The following is a 27,797-nucleotide window of genomic DNA, read 5'->3' as shown; positions in this document are numbered from 1 at the left end:
GTGCTATCCGCCCTTAAAAGCCACAAGAAGAAGAAGAAGCATCTCGAAGTGAAAGTGAATAATGTGGAGAAAAATAGTTTATATTTAAAAGCCTCGAACAAGGAACAAGCTTGTAAGTTACGCTTCTTTATTTGAATGACGACCGCACTGTTAGCTTATATAGGTTATATATATAGGTTAATCCGAGCTACAGTAATCGAGGCTAACCTTCAGCATTTATAGCCAATCAAAGCTAAGTTAGCTAAAGATGCTGTGTTTTTGCAGTGCGCTCAGGGTAGTAAGATAAAGAAAAATCTGTCGTTTTAGCGTGAAAGTGACGTGTCAAATGAAGAAAATATGCTTGGCCAGCTCGTCGTAGCTTTGTTGGAGCTGTCAGCTGTGCGTTTTTTTCGCGGTGTGCCGTCTTTGTCTGTAATTAATGCACATATATACAGGTAAAATGAACTGAATCTGTAACTTACTGTGAACATCTACCTACGACCATCTTCGCTGAAGTCTCAGAATGTAATAAGTGGACCAAAACACCTATTTAGGTCTTACTGTAGCTTCCAAACGGCACTAGGAATAAACAAAGTTTGTATTTCACTGTATTAGAAGTCCAGTTATACATACCAAGACCCGTGTATTTCTATTGTTTCTATGTTGTTGCTTACGAAGGCTGAATGTCATGTTTATTTCTGGTTTGTAAGGATTTCTTTGAACAGTTCTTTTAACTACTGTACAACATAAATCTGTAATCGCTTTAAAATACAAGAATTGGGTGCAAAAAATGAAGTGAATTTGGTTTTTTTCTAATCCACACCTGATCAAAAGTATATATACAAACTCAAATATATAAACACCCTTATTATTTTTTGGTTAGCTATTGATTTGAGATGAAGTTGAAGTATATGGAGATACTCCTCCAGTCCATGACGTTGTCAATGTGGACGTTGTCAATGTGGACGTTGATGCTGGCGTTCGAGTAGTCGACACTTCACGGGAGGCTTAGCCTTTGTAGTTCCAGGGTTATCACTGAACAACATCCTTACCAATTCCTCTCTAAAACTTTGGGTATATTTCCAGACGCTGGAAAACACACAGCCGCATAACTTGTACTTATGTACAGTTGTTTGAAGTAATTATCTTGCTGCACAATCATGCCACCCTGGAAAACTTCAAAGAAACCATTAAAAGCCTCAAATTACCCTGACATGCCAATGATGAGTGTATATAAACTGCCTTTTCTTACTGTGCCAGCATATTTACTTTCTTTCTCTCTAATACAGCTGGTTCTGATTAGTCTTGTATGACGTGTTAAACGTGGATGAAGTTATGGATTCTCAAATGAGGTAAAGTATCCAAGTTAACAGTTTGCTTGGTCTTGCATGATTAATTTCCAATGTACTGCTAATTAAAGAAGATATTGATGGAAAATGTGTGATTATGATAAAAGTATATTTTATGTTTTATTTTCTTTCTTTTTTGCAGCAGTTTAAATGCTGAGGTTAATCAAGAAGATGTAAAGAATGATGCTCCAAAAACTAACCTCACAGATGAAAGTGATGAACTCTGTTTTGAACCACAAACGTCTGACGCTACAGGATACAGTGCACAAACAGAGAACACGCATGATGATGTGTCTTCCCAGAATTTGATGGACTGTAGGTCTGCAGGTGACACGGATGAAGCTGTGCTCACGTGCAGCAAAAGTAACACAGCTCCAACACAGTGTTCTAATGGGCAGAAATCTAAGAGGCCCAGTTCACCAGGTCCTCACCCCTCTAAGACAACCTGTGTTGCTGCACACACTACCAATACAAAACTCCATCCCTGTCTTAGTTTTAGTTCCAAAAACCCAGTGTGTACCCCCATTGATGTGGAGATGCTCAGTCCTGATAGTCCAGTCTGTAAAACCATGTTCAACAACTCTGCAGACCAGGATTGTGATGGAGGTTTTTGTGTAGAGCGCTCTGCCTTTGCAAAGGCTCAGGTAATGGAATCTCAGCAGACTATCAAAGACTCTGATCCAGGAAGTTCAACCAAAGAAAGAGAACATCTTCCTGCAATCGGATCCGAGGATGCTGAAATAGCAGACCACAGTGGGTCATCTAATATGAGCCAGGACTTAATTGAAAGCCAGCCAGATGCAATTTTGCAAAGGTCCTTGGAAAGATTTTTACTACAACTTTTTTTTTTTTTTTTTTTTTTGTGCCCTAATGCCATTATATTCATAATGTCCTTTAGTTAATCTGCTGTCTGCTTACCTGTTCTGCCTTTTTTCTGTATAGTGTTTCATGGCCATCACATAACATTGAGACAAAATGGCAGGGGACGCCCATAGATGAGCTGAACAGACTACCCCAGTGTGCCCCTCCTCTGTCCCACCTGAAATCAGCACCTCATCACACTGTCACAGTCAGGGTGAGTCAACAGCCACTTCTTCTTTTGTGGATCTTTGTATTTGCTAATACAGATATGTTCATGATGACCTGCTGAAGTTCAAACTAAGCATCAGAATGGGAAGAAAGGTTATTTAAGTGAATTTGAACGTGTCATGAATGTTGATGGCTGCTCTGTGTATTTCAGGCTATGGGGAATTAAAAAAAATGTTTTCCATCCAACATGCTTGAATATTTGTAATTCAAAAGTATTACTTTGGAAAAAAAAGACTCCTAAAGAAATAAAGCAATTTATTTAAATCACATTGCTGACTACCGAGCCTTGTTAACCTATGAGGCAGATTTTGTTTAACTCACCATAATTATCTGTTCAAATGTTATTCTAATAAAGGATGATGCAGAAGCTGATAGTAAACTAAGGTTGTTATTGCAAAAGGAATCTGCATTTCTTTGTTTGGCTGTAAGCCTATTAGTGTGTGTCATCCCCTCACCGATACCTGGGAGTCTCTCGAGAGCAGGTTTAGGACAGATGTGCACAGAGCATAGCAGCACCAGCTGTTTCAGGTGAACCAGGGGAATGTCTTCCTTTGTTACTGTCTCACTCTTTCAGTCTTTTAATACTTATGCTTATCTATTGGGATTTTCCTACACAGGCATCTCTGGGTTTTACAGAGAATAATGTGAAAAAGAGAAAATATTCAGTGAATGGCGGTTCTCTGGCTAATAAGGGCATGTCAGAGTTAAATGCCCAGAGATCTTCAGTCTCATAGGAAGCCAACAGTAACTCACATAACCGGTTGTTACAGGCAAAGTATGCAGAAGAGCAGCTCTGAATGCACAACATGTTGAACCATGAAGCAGACGGGTTACGGCAGCAACAGACCACACTAAGTGCAACTCCTGTCAGCTAAGAACAAGAAACTGAGGCTACAGTTAACATGGGCTCACTAAAATGATCCAATAGAAGATTGGAAAGACTTTGCCTGGTCTGACGAGTGTTGATTTGTACTGTGACATTCTGATGGTAGATTCAGAAGTTGAATTAAACTGCATAAAAACCTGGCTCCATCCTTCCTTGCATTAACTGTCCAGGCTGGTGGTGGTTGTAATAGTCTATGGGATATTTTCTAGGCACACTTTGGTACCAACTGAGGATTGTTTCAACATGACAGCCTACCTGAGTGTTGTTGCTGACTGAGTTTATCTATCTCTGAATGATCCCAGTGCACAGGCTATCATCTTTCTGTTTCCAGCAGGATAATGCATCATGCATCAATGTGTCATAAAGCTCAGATAATCTCAAACTGATTTCTTGAACATCACAATGAGTTCATTGTACTCAAATGACCTCCACAGTCACCAGATCTCAGTTCAACAGAGCACCTTTGGGACGTGGTGGAACAGGAGATTTGGATCGTGGCTGTACAGCCGACAAATCCGCAGCAACTGTGTGATGCTATTATATCAACATGGACCACAATGTTTGAGGAATATTTCCAGCACCTTGTTGAATCAATGCTACAGTAATTAAAGCAACTCAGAAGGCAAAAGGAGGTCCAACTCAGTACTAGCAAGGTGTACCTAATAAAGTGTCTGGTGAGTGTGTATCATCGCTTGATGAAATGTGTTTATATAAGAGAAAAGAAGACTGGGAGGATTGGCAAAGATGATGTAAAGAATGGCTCTTGAGATGCAGACAGGGTGAATGAGAATGAGAGAGACAGTGCTGGGCCGAGTGAAGCCGTCCTCCATGATCCCCTGAGGGGCACTTGTCAGTAGCAGTCCTATCAGACTATCCTCCACTGCTCGTCCCACAGGGACATAGTCAGTGCTGCTTTACTGCTACAACTTGCTCTTACCATCACCAAACACTGCCACAAAAACTAGATGCTGCCAATCACTAAATTCCAAGAATGAAAATGTATTTGTAATTAATTTTTTAATTAGATCTAATGTGTACACTGAAAACTGGTTGTCTTTTAGTTCATTACGCATCAAAGAAATGTATGACTTGAAAATATGTAATGCTTGTATTATTATTTTCTATGCGTTTACCTTTAGTGTGAGGCAATTAAAATGCCTTATACAAGATAAGCTTTTATAGAAATTTTAGTTTATTCTTTAATTTTTTACACTATCTACCAAGCCGTGCTCTAACTTTCAGGGGCTTTTAAAATAAACCAAAAGGCATTCTTTTAATGAGCAAAGGGAAAACGGTTAATTTCATCATAATTTCTCTAAAAACAACAGTAACCTGTAAAGAACATGTTTTCCTCTTGCATTTTTATTTCCCTGTTACAGACAGATCTCCTCAGGGAGGGAGAAGTCCCTGTCCCATACCCTACCAAGTTCAAGGATGCATGGGATGATTTGTCAGTGAAGATGCCCTGCTCTGAGAAGAATCTGTTTCCTATGGAGACCGAGGTATAATAGTTGTATAGCATCCCTCCATCCAGACATGCCATTTCAGTACAATAAAGTTAGTTACTGCAAGAACATTGATGTAAGAAAAGTTTGTATTTATTTATTTATTTATTTTTTATGTTGTGTAGGATGGAAATGGCGTCCAAAGTCGATGGGACCTGATCCGCACTGCTTTGCAGAGGGGGTTCAAAAGTTGTCTGGATGTGAGGGTAAGAGATCAGAGACACTGGTTAGTCAAACCTAAAATATGGAAACCAAGCAGTTGAAACCCTGAAACACTTACACTCCTGTAAACTGTTTCAAAAAGCAGAAAAAATTTGTGTTGCCAGAGTTGCCAAACAAATGACCACAGTAGGCTTTTAAGTGTTTTACATAATATTGAAGAATTTCTGAGCATATTTGTTTCCAATTATATTGTGAAAGCAATGGCAAAGATACAAATCGTATTCCATAAGCAACCACATGGTGGCAGAGTTTGCATCAGTTGTATTTTACACCATTTATAAAACCAGATTTGTACTTTTGTGCGCAAATGTTACATTTTCAGTCTGACTTCTAACTTCTCATTCTTCTCTTCAGGATGCAATCCTTAGGTATAACACAGCCCATGCAAAGAAATGGGACTTCACTGCCCTGAACCTTCTTTGTACAGAGGTACGATGTTCAGTATACGACTGTTACCTGATGTTTATGGGCCTGTCTTGTACAAAAGAAAAGGCATAATATTAGCACAACTTCCTAATGGACTACTGAAAATGTTTTAATTCCAACAACTTGTCCTGTACAGACATGTTTGCTGAATATAGCAGAAATAAGAATCCTTTTATAAGATCTTTACCATGAAAAAAAACTCATAAAGATTTATTTGAATCTGATTGAGCCTTGTTGACTTGTAAGTCCCAGCAAAATTTAAGTCACCATGATTATCTGGTTAAATGTTAGTCTAATGAAGAATGAATCTAAAGCTGATAGTAAAGTAAAGTTGTTATCGCAAAGGGAATCTGCTTGTCTTTGTTTGACTGTAAGCCCATTAGTGTGTGTCATCCCCTCACGGTACCTGTGAGTCTCCCGGGAGCACATTTAGGACAGATGAGCACAGAGCATAGCAGCACCAGCTGTTTCAGGTGAACCAGGGGAATGTCTTCTTTTTTATTGTCTTCCTCTTTATCCTTTTAAACACTTCTTATCCTCTTTCCAGACAGTTAGGGGCTATAATTGCACTCGTGTTATGAGGATAACATTTTTAGATATGGGACAATGATTTCTTGTCATTCAATTTTACAAGATAACTTTTTAAAGTGTCAGCCCTTTTACAGAGTTTCTCTCCTTAGAGATTGTAGATAAAGTATGATCTTTATTACTTATTATGTCTACTGCACAGGCTGAAACTTTATATTTTAACTACACCAGCACCCAAAAGAGCCTAAAGATAGATGGCAAAGCAAATTCAATTTGAAGCCTAATTTTATAGCTACTTTTAGCATTTAGAAGCATTTGTTTTATTCCTAAATTCTTCCTGGGTATATCAATTAGGAACAGAATCGTTATAACAATGCAGTGTTCAGAATTAAGTGAGTGCTTGTGATATCCGGCACAGTCCAGCCAAATTGTTATTTAAACCTAATGCTTGTTCCCTCTCATCGTGGATTACTCAGCTAAATTTAGCCCATTCAGAATTGTTTTTTTCCTTCTCTCTGAGATATTTTCTTAGTAAGTCAGAAAGCTTGGCAGATCAATAGCTGTCTAAGCCTTTTTATAGCTTAATCCAATTTAATTAAAAGCCCCCATTAAGTCTGTAAGGATGCTAAGTAAGGCCAGGCAGTAAGTTGGTCTTCCCGGAAGCAATTTCATCAGCAACTCCAACTGCCTGCTCGCTGTCGTGACCACAGCAATTCCCCCACTTTTGTCATTTTTATGTTCCAAAGACATTTTATAAAGGCAAGCGGCGATCACTAGAGAAGGACAAACCAGTGTTTAAATGACACAGTAGAAACCAGAATTTGATTACATAAGCCAGAGGTCCCCAACCCTTTTTGCGCCACGGACCGGTTTATCTCTGACAATATTTTCACAGACCGGCCTTTAAGGTGTCGTGGATAAATACAACAAAATAAAACCAGTGCTGGTACCCAAAACAAGGAGGATTTATTCATAAGACACGGGAAAAGACCCAGGGAAACAGAGTTAATGATAAAAACGTTTAAAGAATAATAAAAACCCTGAAAACCATAAATTTCACACCCGAGCCTCAACTCTCGTAGCCCGGTACCAAATGACTCACGGACTGGTTCCAGCCCGATACCAAACGACTCGGGTACGTGGCCTGGTTGTTGGGGACCGCTGACATAAGCAACAGTTAGCCAAGTGATGAATCCACCCACTAAATATTCTTGAATAGAAAGACGTAGGCACAGCACACCTGCTGGCTGTGACTGGTATCAAGCATTCAGACCTTCATGACAACACTTAAGCAGAAATGATTAACAGCTGTCTTTCTACGGCAGACCTGTTTCATGCAAAGCGATTTATTTGTTATGCACACTCTAATGTCGTGAAGAAACAAACGGTCAGCCATTCTATAACAGTGGCCAAACCAGCTGATTGATATAACAGTTTTCAGTGTCATATTTGTTTTTTGTGGTCATTACGAATGCTAACCACTGAACTTCTAAGCCAATACAACCTAATTAAATGTGGTGCAACATCTTGTATCACTGAGGTAAAATAGTGAAGGGATACGTGGCCCCTGGGCCTGTGACTGACAGTCCGCTCAGCATGTAATAGCCATTAGGTAAAAAAAAAAAGAGGTTTCCAAATTAGGGCTTGTCTGTAAATTGTCTTAGTGTTTCTCCTCTGCCGAATGAAACTGTCACTGTGTCATTTTCTGACGAATGTCTGAGGGCTAAGCACAAACCCAGTCCGGGAGTACAGTACAGCTGATGTTTCAGTACACAAACATATATCTAGCAGCAAGACAACAAGGCTGTTCCTCTCATTTTTGTGCGCTGTTGCTTGCTTGTTTGCTTCCGTCTCTCTCACTGTTAACAATGTCTTGAAATGTAGGGTTTGACACTAAATGTATTGGGGAAACACCCTTAGAAGAACTGTAAATTAAATAGTCAAATCAAGAGTTGTGAAGGTTGAGCTGCCAGAAAATTAAAATGACTTGTAAAGACTAGAATGTATGGAAGATCAATGTCTAATCGATCACTATGCTATGAAGCACTAAATCCTGACTGCCCTGATGAAACTTGGTCTGTCATATTTATGGATGTGAAATGTATAGTTTGTGTGTCCACCCTAACCTTGTGGTGAGCTGCTCTAGCTGTGGAAAAGGGGGGGGGTTGTCTTTCTGCCCTCATCCTGCCGCATCACCAGCTACCATCTATTAGTCCCACAGGAGCGCTTTATGATGTCTGCCAGCTCATTACTCCTGACAGCATTTAGTCAGACCTGCTCTGCAGCCATATAAATGCCCCTGGCCAAATCAACCACCAAAGACTTCCTGTGGAAAATCAAGCCACCCTGCCACTCTCTCCACAATTGGTCATTTGCATTTGCTCCCAGAAGATCCATTTAATCAGCACAAGCTCCCCTGCTTACCTTGATAGAATAAGGCATGTGATTGATGACAGTGACATTCGAAGCCAATACACTCATAAATGATTGCGTTGTAAATCTGGGGCGTATGATGGAATAACTGGGTGTTTATTTTAGGGGGAATTGCAGATGGATGCTGAGGTAAGCTTCAAGCTGAAGTATGGATGCCTCAGCTGTGGCGAGCTCATTCCTAGATTGATGGTAGTTTCTTTGGAAAAGGGTTCTGTGTAGTGAACGCCTCTGCAGCATTTCTGTTTCTGTGGGTTTTTTTCACTGTTGAAGTTTAAGTATTATTGATATCTGAGTAGTGGGAGTTCATCCTATAACAACAATAAACTGAAACTTGAGTTTTTATTGTTGGATATGAGAGAAAATTGCGTAGATATTGCTTACTGTTGTACGTTTATGACCTCTGACTTGCTGTAAAGCTGTTTTTAGACCATGTCAAGTTAATCAAACAGTTGGCTCATCCTCAGATTTTCAGTTACATCCTGGGTCCTGGGCTTAAGAAAACAATACTAAACCTTAAAAAATGGCACGTTTAAAATTGAGGGAAAATGAACAACAAATGCACAAAACAAGGAATAATTTATGGCTCTTTTTTAATTGCATGAAACCCGTGCATCATTTCTTTTGTTAATATTCAATGAGGAAAGCAATGCGTGGAAAATTTATTTTATTTTATTTATAAAATTTAACACACATCAACAATGTGTGACATATGTGGGTTTAGGTTAATTTGAGCCTTAATTAGCCCTATGCATGAATTCGCATGTGTATGGTTGTCTGTCCTTGTTAGCTCTGTGACAGACTGGCGACCGGGCTACGATGTATCCTGTGTCTCACACTTGGGCAGTTGTGATAAGCTCCAGCCCCTTGGACACTGAACTAGATAAGGGGAAGAAAATGGATGGATTGATGTTAAAACTCATATTTATTACATGAATGAGTTGTTCCAGTATATTTGTTGAAAGTGCAACAAATGAAGACGTAGCTTCTTAGCTTGTACTTATACATAAAAAAGACAGATTTTGTTTTTTGTTTGGACAAAAACAAGTCAAAATCATGCTCAAGTCAATGAGCAGAAAATGTAAAGCACAAAAACAAGCACTGGTTTGATTCTTAAATAAATAACAAAAAGTTAGGTTTTTTTTCTCCATTTGTTAAGAGAAATCTGTGGTGTGACAAAACAATATGTCAACTTACATATAATCAGTCACTCTGACTGCTGGCTCCGAGTAACTGACTGCCTAAGTAGGCAGTCAGTTCGACACATATCTCATTTAACAATACTTAAGCTTACATGTATTTTTTTTTGTCTTTTCAGTGTCTTGAACATTGTGAGGTACAGCAACTGTTTGATACCGTACTACCTGCTATGGTTGATCTTGCACTTAAAGCTCCTCGGCTGTGCACAATGGTAGGTTTTGATTGTTGTCTGTATTTATACCAAATTATTTATTTTAAGGGCTTTGGAAATGTGTAAAGGTCAGGCATTACTAATGAAAGTAGCAGTGTTTAAGGTATGCAGGAAGACGAATAAAAGTGTGGTAAGTTAGCAGGACGGGTTAGATGGTGCATCAACTTATGAGTTACAACTCGCAGCTAATGAATCCAACTCTTTGGTCCATATCAGGAACTGCTTCATTAGAAAAGAGGACTGGGAGAGGAGAGGTCCATGTTCTGCCATCCATTTCATGTGCTATGCTTTTGCACTTAGGAAACTCCACTTACTTTTTGTGAATTCGGTGCACTAAGTTGGGACTTCTGAATTTTAAAATGCAGTCTATTGCTTTAGATTTCCACAAGTATTCCTGTTCCAAGCAAGACACATTGGTAGTGTGGGTTTGAAATCGGCCGCTTTGAACCCCAGAAGGCCTTTTTGCAGTTCACATTACATGGAGATCCATGTCAGAGTTCTTTTAAATGTCATGTCCATTTGTCCTTGTTTCCCTCTTCTGTCATCAATTTTAGCTATCTGAGAATTACAGGATTGGTATTTTTGTAATCACGTTATCTATTTCAGTCTTCAGTATAATTTAATAAAGAGAATTCAGCTCCCACTGCGGGATAGGGGAATCCCTCTAGTTCCTGTTTACGTTGAGAGCCAGGGGCAGAGGTTTAAGTATTATCCACTTTAACTAGAGGATGGAGTTTCTGTTACAAATTCCATTTTAAAGGGCATTATTTGCAGATATTGAATAATGAAGCTTTCTGACTCTCTCAGCTGTGTTTGGCAGTATTAAGCGTCAAGCCTAATATTTATATGTGCGTTATTAGAGCTGGTATTGATCTGCTAACTGGGCAGCCTTGGGAGGCTCTTTAGCCTTAATCAGTGAAGATGGATGGGCCCTGTGTGCCTGACTGAACAAACCTGGGGGAGAGCAAGAGAACTGGGACCTTAATTGCTACCACCCATTTAGCTAATGGAACTCTCAGTGTTTGCTAGATTGCTAAACTAATTATCTATCCTCATTAGCTCTTTAGCCTACACCACTAAACCCATATTACTTTGTCTGTTTTTTTCTGCATCTGTCTTTGTTACTGTAATCCCTTCTCTTACTTTTTGCTTTGTCACTGTAGCATTGGCATTGTATCATCAAATCACTGATTGGATTTTTTGATTTTTCTGTTTTTTTCTCTATTTACAGCCAATTCCTTTACTTAAGTCAAGGATGAATCAGTCTCTGACCCTTTCTCAGGAGCAAATAGCCTGTCTTTTGGCCAACGCCTTCTTCTGCACATTCCCTCGACGCAACTCCCGCAAGTCCGAGTATGGCAATTATCCTGAGATCAACTTCTACAGGTGAAAGCACACAAAACAAAAGAAATCACCAGCAGCCTGCTGTTATTAGTATTTTATACAAAAAAAGGTTTTCCCCTTTAGTGCCCACAATGTTGCTTTGTAAGCCTTTATTTAGAGCAGGACAGAGGACGTCTAAGGTGATTGAACCCTGTTGCTGTTCTACCCTATAACTGAGGATCAAATCCGTCCCTCAGTATCTATAATACATATCAGTAATAGGTTTTTTCTTATAAATTTCAGCTATCTGCCTCAGTGTGATTGTTTTGAGCGACTCTGTTTTTAATGATCCTACCATTCAAATTAAACTAACATCCATCAGGGGGCACTACTGCCTTGAAAACCCTTAATAGATGAATTGTTTTGTTTTTACTTACTTTCTGTTCATATTGTTTCTTGCACATTCAGTGTCGAAATTTACCTTGGCTGCAGTGGTTGGAAAAACAATGAACTGATTTCTGTATGAATGGAGCCACGGTTTGTCATTTGTTTTTAGTTGTTATATTGCAGTTTGTGGTGTAACTGCAAATATCATGTTATCGATTTGAGGATGGGGCTGTGGGCTGAGGATCTTTCTCCATGTTATACCCCATGCGTGGGAGGGAGATCCCAGTAGGAGTGTTAAATTGGAGTTCTTTCTTACAACCTACTCAAAACCAGTGGTGTGTTAAGAAAGCATGGGTTAGCTAATGGAAACAAATTGTTATAATAGACTGTTTTAAAGTGAACACTTGTCTGCTTGTCTGTGTGTCACTGGCTTCTCATAACTTGAAGTGTCACTTTATTTGTTCTAAAAAAAAAAGGAAGTCATGCAACTTTATAGCCTAAACGTATAACAATGATGTGCTGTTGTGCTTTTGCTCCAAACATAACAGGTGTGAAGTGTAGGTGACAGCTGACATTGTAAAGATATAGCAGGTTAAAGTAAACTGCCAGTCTAAATATCTTACTTTCTTACTTACTTTCTTTTTAAGATCTACCTAAATGGAGAGAACGTAATTTTCCACCTTAAAAGAATAAAAACTATTTTTTAAAACGAATTCGGCTTAATGACCGATGATTTTATGTCACAGTGAAGCATCCCTCATCCATAATTCACATGATTCTCTATTCCTTCCTATTGCACTCAATGATCGCCTAATAGGCTTTCAACCAAATTTTGTTTCTCATTTTATGAGCAGTAACCTGTGAATTGTGATGGATCTCTACCTGGATGAGCTACTACGCCATTGATCTGGTTTATCCTATTACAGATGTGGTTACATTTATCTAAGTCACGTCTTCTGTTTATAGTGGCTGTTGTTTTTCCGGAAGTGTATTTAGAAGTTTATCTGAATTGAAAATGATTTTTACTGTTGTGTTTTCCTGCCCAATGTTTTGTTTTGAGTATTGGTAACAAGAAAGAAGAATTTATGTGAAACAGGACAAGAACTGTGGATGACATATGAATTATGACACAAAGCAAAGTTTTGTGTATAACAGAACATAAGAAACTATTACAAAAAGCAAAACTTGTCTGAGTGTGAAAAGTTATGACATGATGACTATGAACAGGTAGCTAATTGAATCGGATAGGCATTTTTTCCAAGTATTTTTCCCCCATTTGATAGTGGCTAGAAAGTTGACATATTGTTTATAGGTGAGAATGGCTGGTAACAGAGTTATAATTAGATTTTATTACATGCTTTGCAACTTCATGTTTGGACAGTAAGTGCCTCTGTATATCCTGAACACTGTCCAGACAATACCTCAACTCAATTTTCCCCTATTTCCATGAGGCCCTTCTCCTCATTAGTGACATTTGCAATACCTTAGGGTTGTTGCCTGACACACTGAAGGCGTTGGTTCGGTAATACCTTATAATGAGTTCCCATATTCTTTGCAGAACATGAACATTTAGTGCTATGAATTTTGACATTCTCTGCTATCTACATGGGCTCTAATTGCTGGTCATTTTCAGATGGAACAAATAAATTTTTCAGTTTATTGTATACGCTGCCTCTTGCTTTATTGATATACTGCTGCCAAATATCAACATTTGTATTCATTTTAGGCGTTTAATGGATTCCCGCTCCAGTTTGACTCACCAGAGTGACTAGTTCATCGCTCGTCATGGTGGTGTTTGTCAAAATAAATTGGAAAATAAATGAACTTGCTGTGGAGAAAAAGAAATTCAAAGGTGGAAAATGGATATTATTAAAATGGAATAATCTTAGCATAACACACAAAATCTGCCCACAAACAACTCTTTCATGTTCAGGAGTTGAACAATCAAAATGGGCACACAGGTACATCTTTGACCCCTGATGGTTCTTATCTGTATCTGATACCATGATGCCATGACATTGCCTAGCAACTAGCTGCTAACAGGTTAAAATGACCCATTGGTAACATTTATGTGTAGACTGTGAAACAATGTAGAAGTGCCTTAAAGCCTCCATTCTATCTGAAAGCCACCAGATGGCGATAGCTGTAGTTGACAAAAAAAGACTTCTGGTCCTGTAGAATTCTATGAAAGAGCGGCTTTCTGATCTGACCTTTGTAAACACTGTTGATCTGAGTTTATGGCCTCAGTCACTCATTTTTTGATCATATTGAATAAAAATTCATTTGAATTTGTAAATCTTCATTATATTATGTTTTAAAACTGGAGGCTTATCTGTGCTATGAAAACACATGTTTACTGGCTAATAGACTGTTAATCACAAGTCATTATCCAATGAGTGTGCGTTTTCACAGTCAGACGCAAGGCAATAGCAGAAACACTCAATTTCATCTTTCAGTCGAATTCCATTTGGTTTTTTTTATATAAGGCTAAATTACCACAACAGTCACCTGAAGGTGCTTTATATTGCCAGGTAAACCCCCATAATAATACAGGGAAAACTGCAAACAGTCAGACCATTCCCTATGAGCAAGCACTTGGCGACAGTGGGGGGAGAAAAACAGCCATCTGGTTCGACCAGTTGAGGGTGAATGAAGAGAAAATGTGGAAGAGAGCCAGAGATCTTCAAAACAGGACTTCAGCAACCATGGGCTGAATCCACCTTTTATACTGTCTATATATTTATTCACTTTATCATCTTATAAAAGCACAATATGATTTGAATTCAGGCAATAACATCTCATTCATATCAATATAACTTGATTTATGCATCTTAGACTATATAGACAAAGTACTGGTCACCTACACATCACATCTACAGGAGCTGCTTGACAGTGGAAACTTATGCCATGAAGCTTCTGCCGCACAGTTTTTGTACTAATGTCAGTGCCAGCGGAGGTTTGCACTGTAGTTACTGAGTCAGCAGAGTGTTGGGAACCACTTTGCGCCCCAGCACTTGGTGATCCCACTCTGTAGCTTTACATAGTCTCCTGCTATCTGCATGAATTCCTAAATATTTCTTGTTGTTATAGTATTATACAGCAAATAACTCCCTCCTCTAGTTCAGAGTATTATGCATCTGCTCTGTCTTTAAGGTTCGATAGAATTATTTTACAAATCCTGTCATCCTACTAATTATCTTTGATTTGGTCCATATAACCTTCAGCTGCCTTATTTTATCTAAACCATAATTGCACTTTCAGTGTCATCTGTGTGTCATCTGTTTGAGGGCACGATATCTGTGTCTGTAATGATGTAAGTATTGATTTTAGTTGCAGCGTTGGCTGTTTCAGACCACTTGGGTCTGCCTTCACTGTCAGTATTTCTGCCTAGAGCAAAATACAGGAAAGGCCAAGAGAGGGGGAAAAAAGTCTTTGTGTTTCTGAGGAAACGAGACGAGACAACCGCTGCAGTCTAAAATGGGTCCTGGATCGTTACACGCCCTCCCCTTCTCGCAGTAATTGAGGGAGTGTCCGTCACTTAGCTTATCGGTTACACTAACGCTCTGTCTTGGGCAAACAGAGCAGCAAGCAATCTGCTGATTGCTGTTTTGGCAGAACTGTCGAGATTTGTCCTCTGTTAAGTGATGGATAGATTCAAGGAAGAGGATAGAAAGCAGAAGACTTGTCATTTTATGGCTTTTCTTTTCCTGGGTTTGAGAAGAAAATGACATAGGGAATTCCAATAAAAGTTTGGTCAACAATGAAGGCTCATTAGTAAGAAATAAATACCCGTTTTTGTTTTTAAGTCATTGTGAGATGGTCTACCTTGTTTGCAAGAAAATAGCTGAACAGGTTATGGCAAAACTGTCAGAAATATTGTCTCCATATGCACTTTATGCAGTAGGTACGGTTATAGACGACAAGAACCAACTAATTACTGTCCTTAAATGAAAATTGCTGCAGTATATTTTGTAACAAAATCCTTCATAATTAGTAGTCCTTCTTTCTCAAGTGCGGTATAATTTGTGGCTATACTGTAAATCCCACTGTAATTTACTTGTTTCACTTACACTTTCTCATAGTAATGTTGTCCTCCAGGATACATTATGCCAAATTAACACTGACTAAAGGAACTGATGGGGTGAAGGGGTTCACAGAGGATGAGTAAGGTGCTGTGTAAGAAAATAGTGTAGAGAAAACCAAAACTGACATGAAAAAATTATCTTAAATAAATAGCTTTTTTTTTCTTTACTCACAGTAAGGCTTTTAGCAAATTACCTTTTCATTTAATTTGTTCCCTCTGTTTTTATTTCTTTACCGGTCTGAGCAGAAAGTGGTGGGAGGGAGAGATGCTGAACTATGGTTAGTCATCAGCTTAGGTCGCTTTTAATGGAGGGAGTGTACTAGAATGGGGGTGATTTAAGCTTTCCATCCAATGCTCTCTCCATCCCTCCACCCTAGTTTAATAGTAACTGAAAAACTGAAACGGGGCCTCAGGCAGTGCCGTTGTATGAAGGATGAGGGTAGATGGGAGAGACATCATGCCAGTTTGAAAGCGTGACTTCACTCATGTTCCTGTTGTGCAGTGAGCTTTAGATAATAAATGAGTGAAACATTAATGCCTCTCATCTTCTAAAATGTAACACATTATTTAATGTCAAAAATACAGGTGCTATTATAAAGTTTTGGAACTTGCCCCATAAAAATCTAAAATTAGACCTGAATTAGATTTGGCTTCATGTTCCATCGTAGATATTCTGGAAAGGTTATGCTTTCAGCATTGCTGTGGAAGTGTTGCTGTGATGACTTGCACTTCTACATCCCCTCCCGTTGGTCTACTGGATAGTTGGATGGATAGCACAATGCCAAGTGTCACCATTCAATTTGTTTGACTGTTTATATGCCTGAACGGCATACAGACACTACTTTGAAGGGGAGATACTGTACATTTTACTCTTTTTTTCAGAAGTTGTATAAACCTTTTCATGTAGTGTTTTAAATTAAGTGTTTTTTAACTCAGACATGCATTTTCTTTTGGTTTCAGGTTGTTTGAAGGTCCTTCACCAAGAAAAATTGAGAAATTGAAAACTCTGCTGTGTTACTTCAGGAGAGTTACACAGACTAGTAAGCAATGAAAATAACTAACATAATGTTGTAGAAGTTGTTGCGCTTCCCTGTGTCTTTCAGTTGAATAACCTTTTGTCTGCTTTATTTTTAAGCACCCAAGGGTCTTGTTACATTTACAAGACAAACACTAAACAATCCACCAGACTGGGAAAGGTAATAATTACTTCTCTGGTTCCTTATGAACATAATAAACTAATGAAGTGCATTTAAAATAAATTATCTTGCGATTCATGGCATACTCTGTCCAAAACAAATAGTATATTCTGCATTCTGTGAAGGCATATAATTGTTGTAGGGGAGTAATTGTTATTTTAACAGGAAGTAAAACCCTGAAATTCTATCAAAGTTTCACTAAATCTTTCCTGAATAACTCTGAAGTGTGTTGATTTTGTCTGAGTGGGATAGTGACCATCAACTCCTCATAGCTTCTTTGGTGCTCATGTGCACAGATAATTGCCATTATATAAATTCCTACAATGAAAGTAGTAGTAGGACAGTGTTTTTAAAGGGTGGATTTGAAAGAGTAAAGGGCCCCAATGTGGATGAGAAGTCCACATGAATGTTGAAGTGTTTGTAATCGTTGGTTTTTTTTTCTCCCCTTTTTTTTGTCCAGCTCTCAGACTCAGCTGACACGCCTGCATATCACTTGTGAAGGGACAATTGAGGAACATGGATATGGAATGCTCCAGGTAGGAATGTTTTACCACACACTAAGCACACAGTTTTACCTCTGACTTCAGTAATTAAATACTTTCATGTCATCCATGTCTTGTTAAAAATATCCAAAGCACTTCTTAACAGCATCTTTTCTCTTTTAATGTGAGAATTTTAATTTTAAATACAAATAGTATTCTGCAGTTTTTTACTGTGGTTACACCTAATGAGTATGATTCTGTCAATCAGTCTATTTTTCTTGCTTAAAAAGTAAAAATATGACCTTCAGCTTTAAACCAGTTGTATGATTTTTGTGCATATCAATGCAAGTTATTGAATCTCTGTCTGCAGTGACTCACCCCATCTTCTTACCCCCCTTGTTGTTTCTGTGTAGCTGCCGCATTTATTTTACTCTAGTTGACAGCTGATGTATACACATGAGTAGCTCCGAGTGGCAAGGGTGGAGGAGAGGACCCTGGAGTGGGGGATGAGGGAGAAGGAGGCACACAGAGACAAAGATGACGTCGGGGATCCATCTCACTGGGGTGACCCAGTGAGCTTGGAGTCCTGTAGGTGGATTGATGGCTACCTCAGCAGGCTGGATATTGGTTGTGTGTTGAGTTTTGATAGGGCAGAGCGAGCTGTCATCCTGTCGGGAGGTGAGATTGAAGGGTGGGGGGTGAGGTTAGGGGTAAACCAGTGAAGGTGAGGAGTTGAGTGGCTGGTTAGAAAACATACACAAACCCACTGTCACACAGATTGACGTAGCTGTGGGCCACTGAGCAGAACCTTCACCCCTGACAAGCTGTTTAAATATCCGCATTGTGATTTGAATGGGATGTTCTCTTATGCGTGCCACAAAAACAAGATCTGGTCTTTCAAGGCATGAAGCTCAAGCACCACACTGAAAATACTTCCCCAAAGAAGCATGAGTCCTAGAAATAAGCACAAACATATCGGTTATTGGTATGGATTTATCTTATTTCAACAAATCCCTGGGCTGTTTTTTAAAATTTTATTTCTTGGACTCTATTCAGTGTAGATCTTGAACTTTGTGGGTAACAGAGAGGATTTTGAAATGTGGAAAATGTCATTAATATCAGTCCAGACTAGGGATGGGTATCGTTTAGGTTTTATCCGATACCGGTGCCAAATCGGTACTTTTGAAACGGTGCCGGTGCTCAAACGGTGCTCAAACCGGTGCTTAAAGAATGGAAAAAACACAAACTTTGTCCTAAACCTCTCATGTTTAACTGTTTTCCGCTTTTTCTTTGGTCATTTTAGCCTTTTTGGCCAGGGTGAAGGGAGTATCTGCCATCAAACAAGAGGACAGCCGCATGTAGCTATGATGATGTTTGCTAGTTCACCTTACATGCATTAATGTAATAACGTGGTTAGCCTACTCAATGTAAATTAGCTACTCACGCAGAGAAGAACGGCTGCTGCTGCCACCATCATCCGTCATCATTTCTGCTACACTGGCAGGGCTAGGGGCCAGGACTCTCCTCTTCGTGTTTTTGGGGGATGTTGCATAACAGGTAACCCACCCGCAGTAGATGTGCTCGGTGTGAGGTCTCGCAGCAAGCTATCAAATACGGCGCATTTCTGGGCTTTTAAAAAAAACGCTATGCGTCACCAGGTGTTTCATCGGATTTCAGGTGTTACCTCCTTTGACAGTATCACAGTATCAGCTTAAAGCACTTGTTGCTGCTGAGTTTGCATATTTTGCTGTGAAGTACAGCCAGACTTTTGACCGCTTCGCCTTGGACATTTTTAATCTGTAGCTCTGCTCTAACAGAACGTACGTACCTGGCCCCGCCTACTATCCTCGGAAACGTAAAATGATTGGCTAGAATCTAAAGTGTATCACAGCTCAGGAAAAAAAAAGCACCGAAATAAAGCACCGAAATGTGCGCTGCTTTTCGGTCTGGTTACTACCGTTTATGTCAGAACCGGTACCCATCCCTAGTCCAGACTGTTATTTTGGTCATTTCATATCATTATATATGTATTTTTTTTTAGCTGGATTGGGTTGAAGTTTTTTAAGACTGAAAAACATGGTCATGTGACTGCAAAAGAAGCCTGACTCATCACCACTCCACCACCGTGCTTGACATGGTTTGAGGTGTTTCTGCTGAGAAGCTGTGTTGGTTTCATCAAACATCTCCAAAGGACATTGTTCAAGAAGTCTTGGTGTTTGTTCAGATCCAACTTGGCAAACCTACACTGTGCTGCCATGTTCTTTGCAGAGAGAGAGAAGAGGGTTTCCCTTGGCAACCCTTCCATACTATTGTCTTTTTCTAATTGTATTGTCATGAACTTTCATTTTTAACATGGTAGCTGAGGCCTGTAGAATCAGAGCTGTAGCACTTTTCTTTTCTTTACCTGACTGTATATTGATTCTCAGGGTTTGTGACTTTAGATTGTGACACTAGGAGTTGGTGTCAAATTGGTTTGGTTGTAGTTTTTGACATAACTCAAATATGTTGTTCAGTCTTAAAAATTTCAGATGGACAAGTCCTTTACTTTTAGTAAGTTATAAAAGATGCAACTGGATAAAACGCAGATAAAGTTGGCAGACTGCTGAACAGCAATGACCTTTTATTGGCCGGTTCCTTTTTCTCTTTGTTGAATAAACACTGAATAGATAATGAATAGTGAGGCCTCTTAGAAAATGCAAAACTCAGACATGTGGGAAATCTGCACACATTCATGCACTGTAGATTTGAAGTACATCTTTAGACTTCATGGGTTGTGTTCTGTTACAATTTCCTGATTGGATTATTTCCATGCAGGAAGGATCATTGCAATGATCTTTATAGATTTATCTGATATAAATGGCCACAGTGGACAAAAGGATAGATAATGAGACACTAATTGAAGTATTTGTTTAAATAACAGGAGTGACAGTGACAGAATTTCACAAATTCTCTCATTTATACTGATAGGTCAAAGGGCAGTATGTCATACCGTACATGTCATGTCATGCAACAAACCAAATAGAAATCTGTATTTTTTTAAATAAATGTTAATTTCAAGTTTGAGGCCAAACAAATGTCCTTCTTTTTTTCTTTTCTTTTCTTTTTCTTTTTTTTTTTTTTTTTTGTATTTCACTAGGTGGACTTTGCCAACAGATTTGTAGGTGGTGGAGTCACAGGACATGGACTGGTCCAAGAAGAAATCAGGTTCCTTATCAACCCTGAACTCATTATCTCTCGCCTCTTTACTGAAGCTCTTGAATACAATGAATGCCTCATCATCACAGGTGTGTAGTTTCTTTCTTTTTCTCACACAAACATATGTATTTTTAAGTCTTGAGGCTTTGATTTGTATGACATTTTTACTGGGAACTTGATCACTGCAATCTATTTTTTTTTTTTTTTTTTTAGTTAAAGAAAAAGTGATTTCATGTTTTGGGGTTGTTTTCAGATGGATAAGAAGGTTGTCTCCCTGCTCTTTCTGCCTGGGGAATGGGTCCTGACTTTTGTTTGTGCTTACAGTATGTGCTGAAAAGTTTTCTTGGAGTCACTGAGCAGGACGCTGTAAGAGTCACCATGTGGGGACTTTGTTGTCCTCCAGGGGATCTCCATGCTCACCTGGGCAACAACAATGAGAGCCTGATGAGCATGATCCTCCGGAGAGTCCATTTATTAGTTAGAACCTCTGATTCAGAAGGAACAGTGTGGTTTCAACCTGGTTGTCAAACACTGGAAAAGGTCTTGATCATCTCAAGGGAGTTTGACTAACGGTTTTCCCTGGGATGTCCTGTGGGATGTTTTTCAGGAGTATTGTGTATTTGGCCTCTTGTTTTGGGCTATAGCTAAGTGAAAGCATGCTATGCATTGCTGCCACTTAGTTGGGCTTGTTTGTGGTGGGGTTTGGGCTCTGCCAGGTCTGCCCTTTGTCACTGGTTGTCTTCATAACTTTCATGGGTAGAATTTTGAGGCATAGCCAAATAGCGGCTTGTCTCTAGCTTGAGGGCCTCAGAATCACCTCTTTGCTTTTTGTGAATGAGGTGGTTTTTTTTAATTCAATGACTAATGGCCTCCTGGTCATACTGGACTGGTTTGCAACTGAATGTGATATGGTGGGAATGAAATTGGCAAGTCAATTTTGAGATAGTAGTTGTTGGCTGGAAATGGGTGGAGGGCTCACTCAGTGCTCACTCCACTTGCTGTCTCGAGTAGAGGAGCTGTGCAGCGTTCGGTACAGTGTGATCTGTGGTGGTGGTGAAGAGACGGCAAAGCTATCAATTTACTGGTTGATCTACATCCCTACTCTAATAAGTCAGTAGCTTTAGCTAGTGACTGAAAGAGTAATTTTGTGGACATAAGTGGGGGAAGTGAGCTTCTTCCGAAAGGGCTCTCCTATAAAGATAGGATGAGGAGTCATTTAGGAGGGGCTCAGTATTGAGCTGCTATAGTACCTTTACATATCAAAGGACATGGTCAAGGTGGTTTAGACATCTGACTAAGATACTTACAGGCACCTTCTACAGGTATCGCCTACCAGGAGAGGATGTGGCGGAGTCAGGACGTGCTTGAGAACTTACATCTGTTGGTTGGCTGTTGGTGTCCCCCTTCTATACCGCCTTTCAGAGCTTGAGGAGGTGGTTAGGGAGAGGAAAATCTAGAGTACTGATCCTGCAACATAGAAATATTGTCATAAAATGGATGGATAGATGGATAGATAGATTTATTGATTGTGTAATAATACTTGAGTATCAATGCAAGCTGTCCCCTTATGTAATGTACATGTACTGGATTATTTCAAGTAGAAAGTAAACACTATTACAAAACATATAGAACCACTAGACACTGATATATGGTGTAACCAGACTATAAATACTCTACATTTAATTTATCTTCATGCCATGGGGTATATAGGCTATTATTTGGCAATTATTCCTTGGTATTGTGTTGGCTTTCCTCTTTCTCCAATAGAAACTAGACACATCTATGTATCTCCCATGCCTTTCTAGTATTACATTTTGGTTCAAACCGGTGTTTCGTCCATCACTGAGTTATTTTCTCCTGTTCATTGAGCTCTTTGTGTTTATTGGGCTCCATTTATTTTTGCCCTCATACTTCCTTCCAGTCCGAAGGTAAATCCATTGCATTGATTCAGATGGGACTGCTTGGTTATCCTTCATTTCTCCCAAGCAGAATTGCTCTATTTTTCAACCTCCAACTCAGTGTTTCGGTTATTCTTTCCTCTCATTTGCCTCCCTCTTGCAATTCTGGTCATCCTACCTTTTCTTTTTTTCTTTTCCATGCCTCACATCTCGACAGTGTCAACAGAAAGAAGTATGTGCAGATTAAGATATGCAGACGTGTGGAAAAAATATAAACACTTACTTTGTTTTACTGTTTTGATGCTTTTATTTCATAAAATGATCATTTTGAGACATTATGCTGTTTGATAAATTCATCTTTTTGGCATGAGAATATATCTTTTTGACTTAAATCGCTCAAAAATGCCTGCTATTGATTGATTCTGTTTTTTTGTAACGTGACACAAATCTGAAAAAAATTAAAATACATTTGCATTGTCGGATGTCCCTCGGCATACTTTATATGCTTGTTATTTTGGTCGGTTGAAAAGTAGAAAAAACAAATAGGATGACGTTCATGCTGCTGGACCACTTTACCAAAGAGAAACACACAATGGAAAAAAAAAAACGAACTCTGTCAGCAAGCCAATCGTTGTCTGTTTTTATGTGGCGCCATGTTGTCTTCCTTGAAATTCCTATCTCTCCCCAGTGACCTTCAGGTGGTTAGTCACTGTCCCCCTCTTTCCCTCCCCTTATAGTGCTTCCCTCCCTCTTCCATCCTCCTCCTCTCCACTTAACTTTATTACATTTGGACAGAAAGAATTTATAGCCCAACTAAGGTCATTGCTGCACTAATGGAATGGGCCAGTTATGCCATAGATTCATTAAAATCTTCAGTATTCCTTGCACGAATGCTGTGTTTCCTCTTAAAGTCCCATTTCTCTTGCTAGACTCTTTTCTCTTTTGTCGAGTTGATCATATTTCTTCATCTTTAGCGATGCCCTAGCACAAGTCTTCAAGTGCATCTGGAACTTTAATGTCAGAGTACTTGTAAAACAAAACTCAAGTCTAAGTTTGAATGCCCACTGGCGTTTTACACCGGAAGACAAGGTCTGCGATGCAATCTCCTGATGGACGTCAGCATAGCGGGATGCCATTATGGGCGGTTGCCAGACTGAAGTGGCTCAAGGTGAATAGAGAGGAGGAAGAATTTTGGTGGACACAGTGATATGGGCAGCCTGTTCTTTGACGTTAGGAGTCGCTGGTGTTGTGGAAAGCACTTTAATTGCAGTGCTGGACCTGCAGTGGCACAGTATCCTTTAAAGCAACTGCTCCTTTTGTTTGCACAGCCAGTGCCTTACTAGAAAACGCAATTTCTGTGGAAACCAAAAAAGTTTTATATGTAATGCAGAAAAAAATGTACATTAAAAATTTTTTATTAAATATTTGCAAAATTATCCATAATTGCTGGTTTTTGTTCTAGTGGCTTCTGCCCATTAACTTAAGAAACACTTTCTCATACTCTGCTCATACAACTTTAGTTCACATGTTTAACTTCTACTCTTCAACAAAGTGTAATATAACCACATCATTCCTAATGTATGGAGCCTTTAAGGGGCAGCCTTTTCAGAAAGAAGCATAGGTGTATTATTCTAACCCTTAGGACATAACCCTAGGTGTTACAAAGGACTCAATCTCTTAAAAACACGGGTGTGTCAGTAATTAATTTTTGCTTGTTCTGTTCTTACATTTTCTCCCAGTTGTAGCTCAAAGCTTTTCATTTAAAACCCCATAGCAGATTACTTATTAAATCAGTGGGCTTTATTCGTGACAATTCAATATAAGCTGATACTCTGTATGCTCATGTGGAGCATAGAAAGCGCTAAATTTGATTTTAGAACCTGCTGTGTGCTTTGACTGCTGAGCAATGAGTAATATTGTATTTCCCTTGTCTTATACTGCAGGAGCTGAACAATACAGTAAATACTCTGGCTATGCTGAGAGTTACAAATGGGTGGGTATCCACAAAGACGAGACACCCAGGTAATTTTTTCTCTCCCCTCCATAGGATTATTTTTGTGTTTGTTGGTACTTGTGCTGATATTTTAAATGTAAAATCTTTCTTTCATTCCCAGGGATGACTGGCAGAGAAGATGTACAGAGATTGTGGCCATTGATGCTCTTAAATACAGGCACTTCCTGGAACAGTTTCTGCCCGAGAAGATGACCAGAGAACTCAACAAGGTGAGGGAAGATTTAGTTCAGCGGTTCTTTTTCCAAACATGTTTGTGAAAGGTGGCAAGAAACCTATAAAGTGCTGCTCTAATTTGTAGTACCTTTTTAAAGGTGTCAGTGCGATGGTGCCGAACACGGCCGATGTTATATTGTTTTTGATAAAATGTTCACTACCATGAGCTTTGACATTTTGTCTGGTACAGCTGCTAAAATCTAAGTGATATGTAAAACCGCTTAACTGCTAAATACTACATATCTCTCAATAGTATTACTCCCAATTTACTGCAGTTTTTTTCTTCACATGACTAAGAAAAATATATATTATGCACTTTTTTAACGGACTTTTTTCTCTTCTCAGTCGAGTAAATGCTTTATTGCATATTTTTATATTTGCTTATGGTTCAGCCTGAGGGTTAACACTTGCCCCCACATTATACATTAATGTGATTTTAATTAATTTTAATAGACTCTGAGAGATCATAGAAAAGACTGTACTGTTTGTTTGTCTTCCCCACTCTTACATCCTTCTCCCTCTTTTGTTTTCGTTCCAGGCATACTGCGGATTCCATCGAAATAATGCCAACAGGAAGCACCTCTCTGCAGTGGCCACAGGCAACTGGGGCTGCGGAGCTTTTGGCGGAGACACACGGCTCAAAGGTATAATTGGATGATTTATGGCAACAAAATCTATAAACTAGGCTAGCATCTGTGTCACATTTCTTACGTTAAAAATTTAAGGCTGGATTCCCAAGACTGCAGTGAATATCAGTAGCTCAAACTTGATCACGGCATCTCCCAGTCAGTAGAGTCCCTGCTGAAGGACTTTCAGCATTTATGTAGCTAATGGTGTACGACAATTTCCAAGATGCTGTTTCTCTCAAGCCTCTCTAGTCAATTAGAAGCTCTCCCAGGGTGTCACTCTCCTGTCCCTTTTCAGTCTTTTATAGATCATCTGACACATTTATGTTTTCCATTAAATGGGCGATTGATTACAGAGAAAGACGACCATAAATCCAGCTGATGCTGGTCTCAGTTTGCTTACACAACATCAGTCTTCATAAGCAGGGAGACCCTTACTGTTGTTTTTTGGCCAATTGTGTGTTGGATGTGCAGAGTTTTCTGTATGCCTAAATTCATGGCGCATGTACCCTGTTTTTGCTGTGCACATCAGTGCTTTAAGGCTGTGCTTCTGGACTGTTGGATTTAAAACTGAAGCTGCTAATTTCCTCTGCAGCATGCTATGAATAGATCCCCTGGACTTCACATAGTCCCCGAGGATGATATTAGCTTCCGGGGGGCCCCGCCCATTAGCTCCAGTGTTAGCATAGTTGGTATTTTTGGAAGCTAATAACTGTATTTTACATGAAAGTCCAGGAGCTGACTTGAGATGTGGTATTTACATAACACTAGTCGGGTATTTTGAAGTAAAGATTACAGAGCTTTTGCAAATGATGTCATTAATCTGAACTGTATAACCATTCTGTTAAATATTTAAAAATCATGAAACCTAATTTGCAGGAGCTCAGAGACTGAATGCTGTTTACGAGGCTATTCTACCAACACTGGATTATTTACTCCACTAATACAAATTGCCACTCATGTTCTTTTATGCCACAGGCTGTACGTTATCTGGCTTATTGACCAATTATTTAGTCTGTCATGCTTTTCAGCGCTCAATTACACCTTTATAGTTTTATATTCTGGAATGTTGTCGCCTGAATTTTCGTCTTGAAATTCGCCTTCTCTCTTTTTCAGCGCTGATTCAATTCATGGCAGCAGCAGAGGCTGGGCGAGATGTGGCGTATTTCACATTTGGAGATGCTCAGCTGATGAAAGATGTTCATGAAATGCACGCTTTCCTCACCGAGAGTCGGGTCACCGTTGGTAAGATTCACACAAAAGACGTTTGTGGCTAAGCTGTGGTCACTCAGTAGAATTATTAGAAACAGGAACTTTTTGCTTTTGTACCTCAAGGGAGGTTTTCCTTCTTGGTGTCATTACAGGACTGTGTGTATAAATAACAGCACACACTCCATGGGTATGTTAAGGTACTCTACCATATGGGCCATATCCCCGCTCCTCAGCCCATCCATTCAGCCTGAGCCGCAGAGTGGATTACTGCCTAAACTGGCCCCGGCCTCTTCCCTCTCCCTCTCTTCATTTTTCTTCTGTTGACATTTATTGAAGCCTTTCAGAGAAATTCCCCTCTAGCCATCCATTTCCTAAAGTGGAGCTACAGGGGGGGGGGTTGCAGTATGCGAGTGCGTATGTGCGCTTGCTTTATAAATGAGCCCGAGTACACCTTCATTTTTTTTTTCTTACCTGCTTGAGTGTCTGTTTCTCTCGTTCACGATTCGTTTGTGCTTTTGGTCCTATTCTCTTAAATCCCGTCTTCCTTACATGTTTCTTGACCGCGTCCCTTTTGTCTCTCCTCCACCTCTCTTCCCCTCTCTCCACCACCCTTTTTTTACCCTCACAGGGCAGCTGTACGACCTTTTAAACCAGTACTTCAACGAGGTGTGCAAGAATTGTCACACGACACGACCTGACGTCAGCCTCTACAGATTCATCTATGAGACAGTCTCTTCCCCAGCAGCCTCCGACACCTTGAACACTGCTAAGGATTCTGGGATGTCTCCTGTGACGTCAGACTCTCATTAACAGGAAAACAACTGTAACCTAATCTTACCTCCCTTCTCCTTTCACACTTTGTAAAAGAGGCAGTGTGCCCTTAGTATTGTGGTTACGGTCACTTGTTTTCCCTCCCTCTCTCTCTCTCTCTCACACACACACACACACACACACACACACACACACACACACACACACACACACACACACACACACACACACACTTTAAGTTTGTGATCCCAACATGCAAGCTATCAAAACACATTTCTGCCTTTCTCACTGGTGGTATTATAGGAATCTCATAGTACGGCACCAAATGTGGTGACTTTTTTCAGAGACTTATAGCAATAGTAAATCCTGGTTGCTGTTCTTTCTTTAGTCCAGATGTAATGTGGAGGGTTTGGTTTTTTTGTTTTTATTTTACACACTAAATACAAATATGCCCAAATATTCATCATATGCATGGTTGTGAACAAATTTCACCATTGATAATCCAGGACATGATAATCCTCCGTGGTTATCGTGTCTTGTATTGTGTTTGCTACACTTTCTGGATGAGTTG

At 39.5% G+C, this 27,797-nt stretch overlaps 1 protein-coding gene across 2 annotated transcripts; it reads left to right on the top strand.

Annotated features, from left to right (window-relative positions):
- parga (poly (ADP-ribose) glycohydrolase a) lies at positions 1-27,459 on the top strand. Of its 2 annotated transcripts, none has more exons than XM_085428040.1 (18): positions 1-112; positions 1,269-1,331; positions 1,474-2,142; positions 2,271-2,403; positions 4,683-4,805; positions 4,934-5,014; positions 5,385-5,459; positions 9,733-9,825; positions 11,057-11,211; positions 16,580-16,659; positions 16,755-16,815; positions 17,276-17,351; positions 20,434-20,581; positions 24,334-24,412; positions 24,505-24,613; positions 25,156-25,261; positions 26,360-26,488; positions 27,084-27,459. In XM_085428040.1, exons 2-18 carry the CDS (start codon positions 1,315-1,317, stop codon positions 27,263-27,265), a joined length of 2,316 nt encoding a protein of 771 aa, XP_085284166.1. In that variant the 5' UTR covers positions 1-112; positions 1,269-1,314; the 3' UTR covers positions 27,266-27,459. The 2 variants fall into 2 exon arrangements, with proteins under 2 accessions (XP_085284166.1, XP_085284165.1); XM_085428039.1 differs by having other exon boundaries at positions 1,471-2,142.
- Positions 27,460-27,797: the final 338 nt, after the last annotated feature.

This window comes from Rhamphochromis longiceps, linkage group LG13 (assembly GCF_057381845.1).
Source record: "Rhamphochromis longiceps isolate RC_006_pf linkage group LG13, R_longiceps_female_GT1.1, whole genome shotgun sequence".
Lineage (NCBI taxonomy): Eukaryota > Metazoa > Chordata > Actinopteri > Cichliformes > Cichlidae > Rhamphochromis > Rhamphochromis longiceps.
The sequence above is the reverse complement of the archived record's forward strand: the minus strand, read 5'-3'. Positions and strand labels throughout refer to the sequence as shown.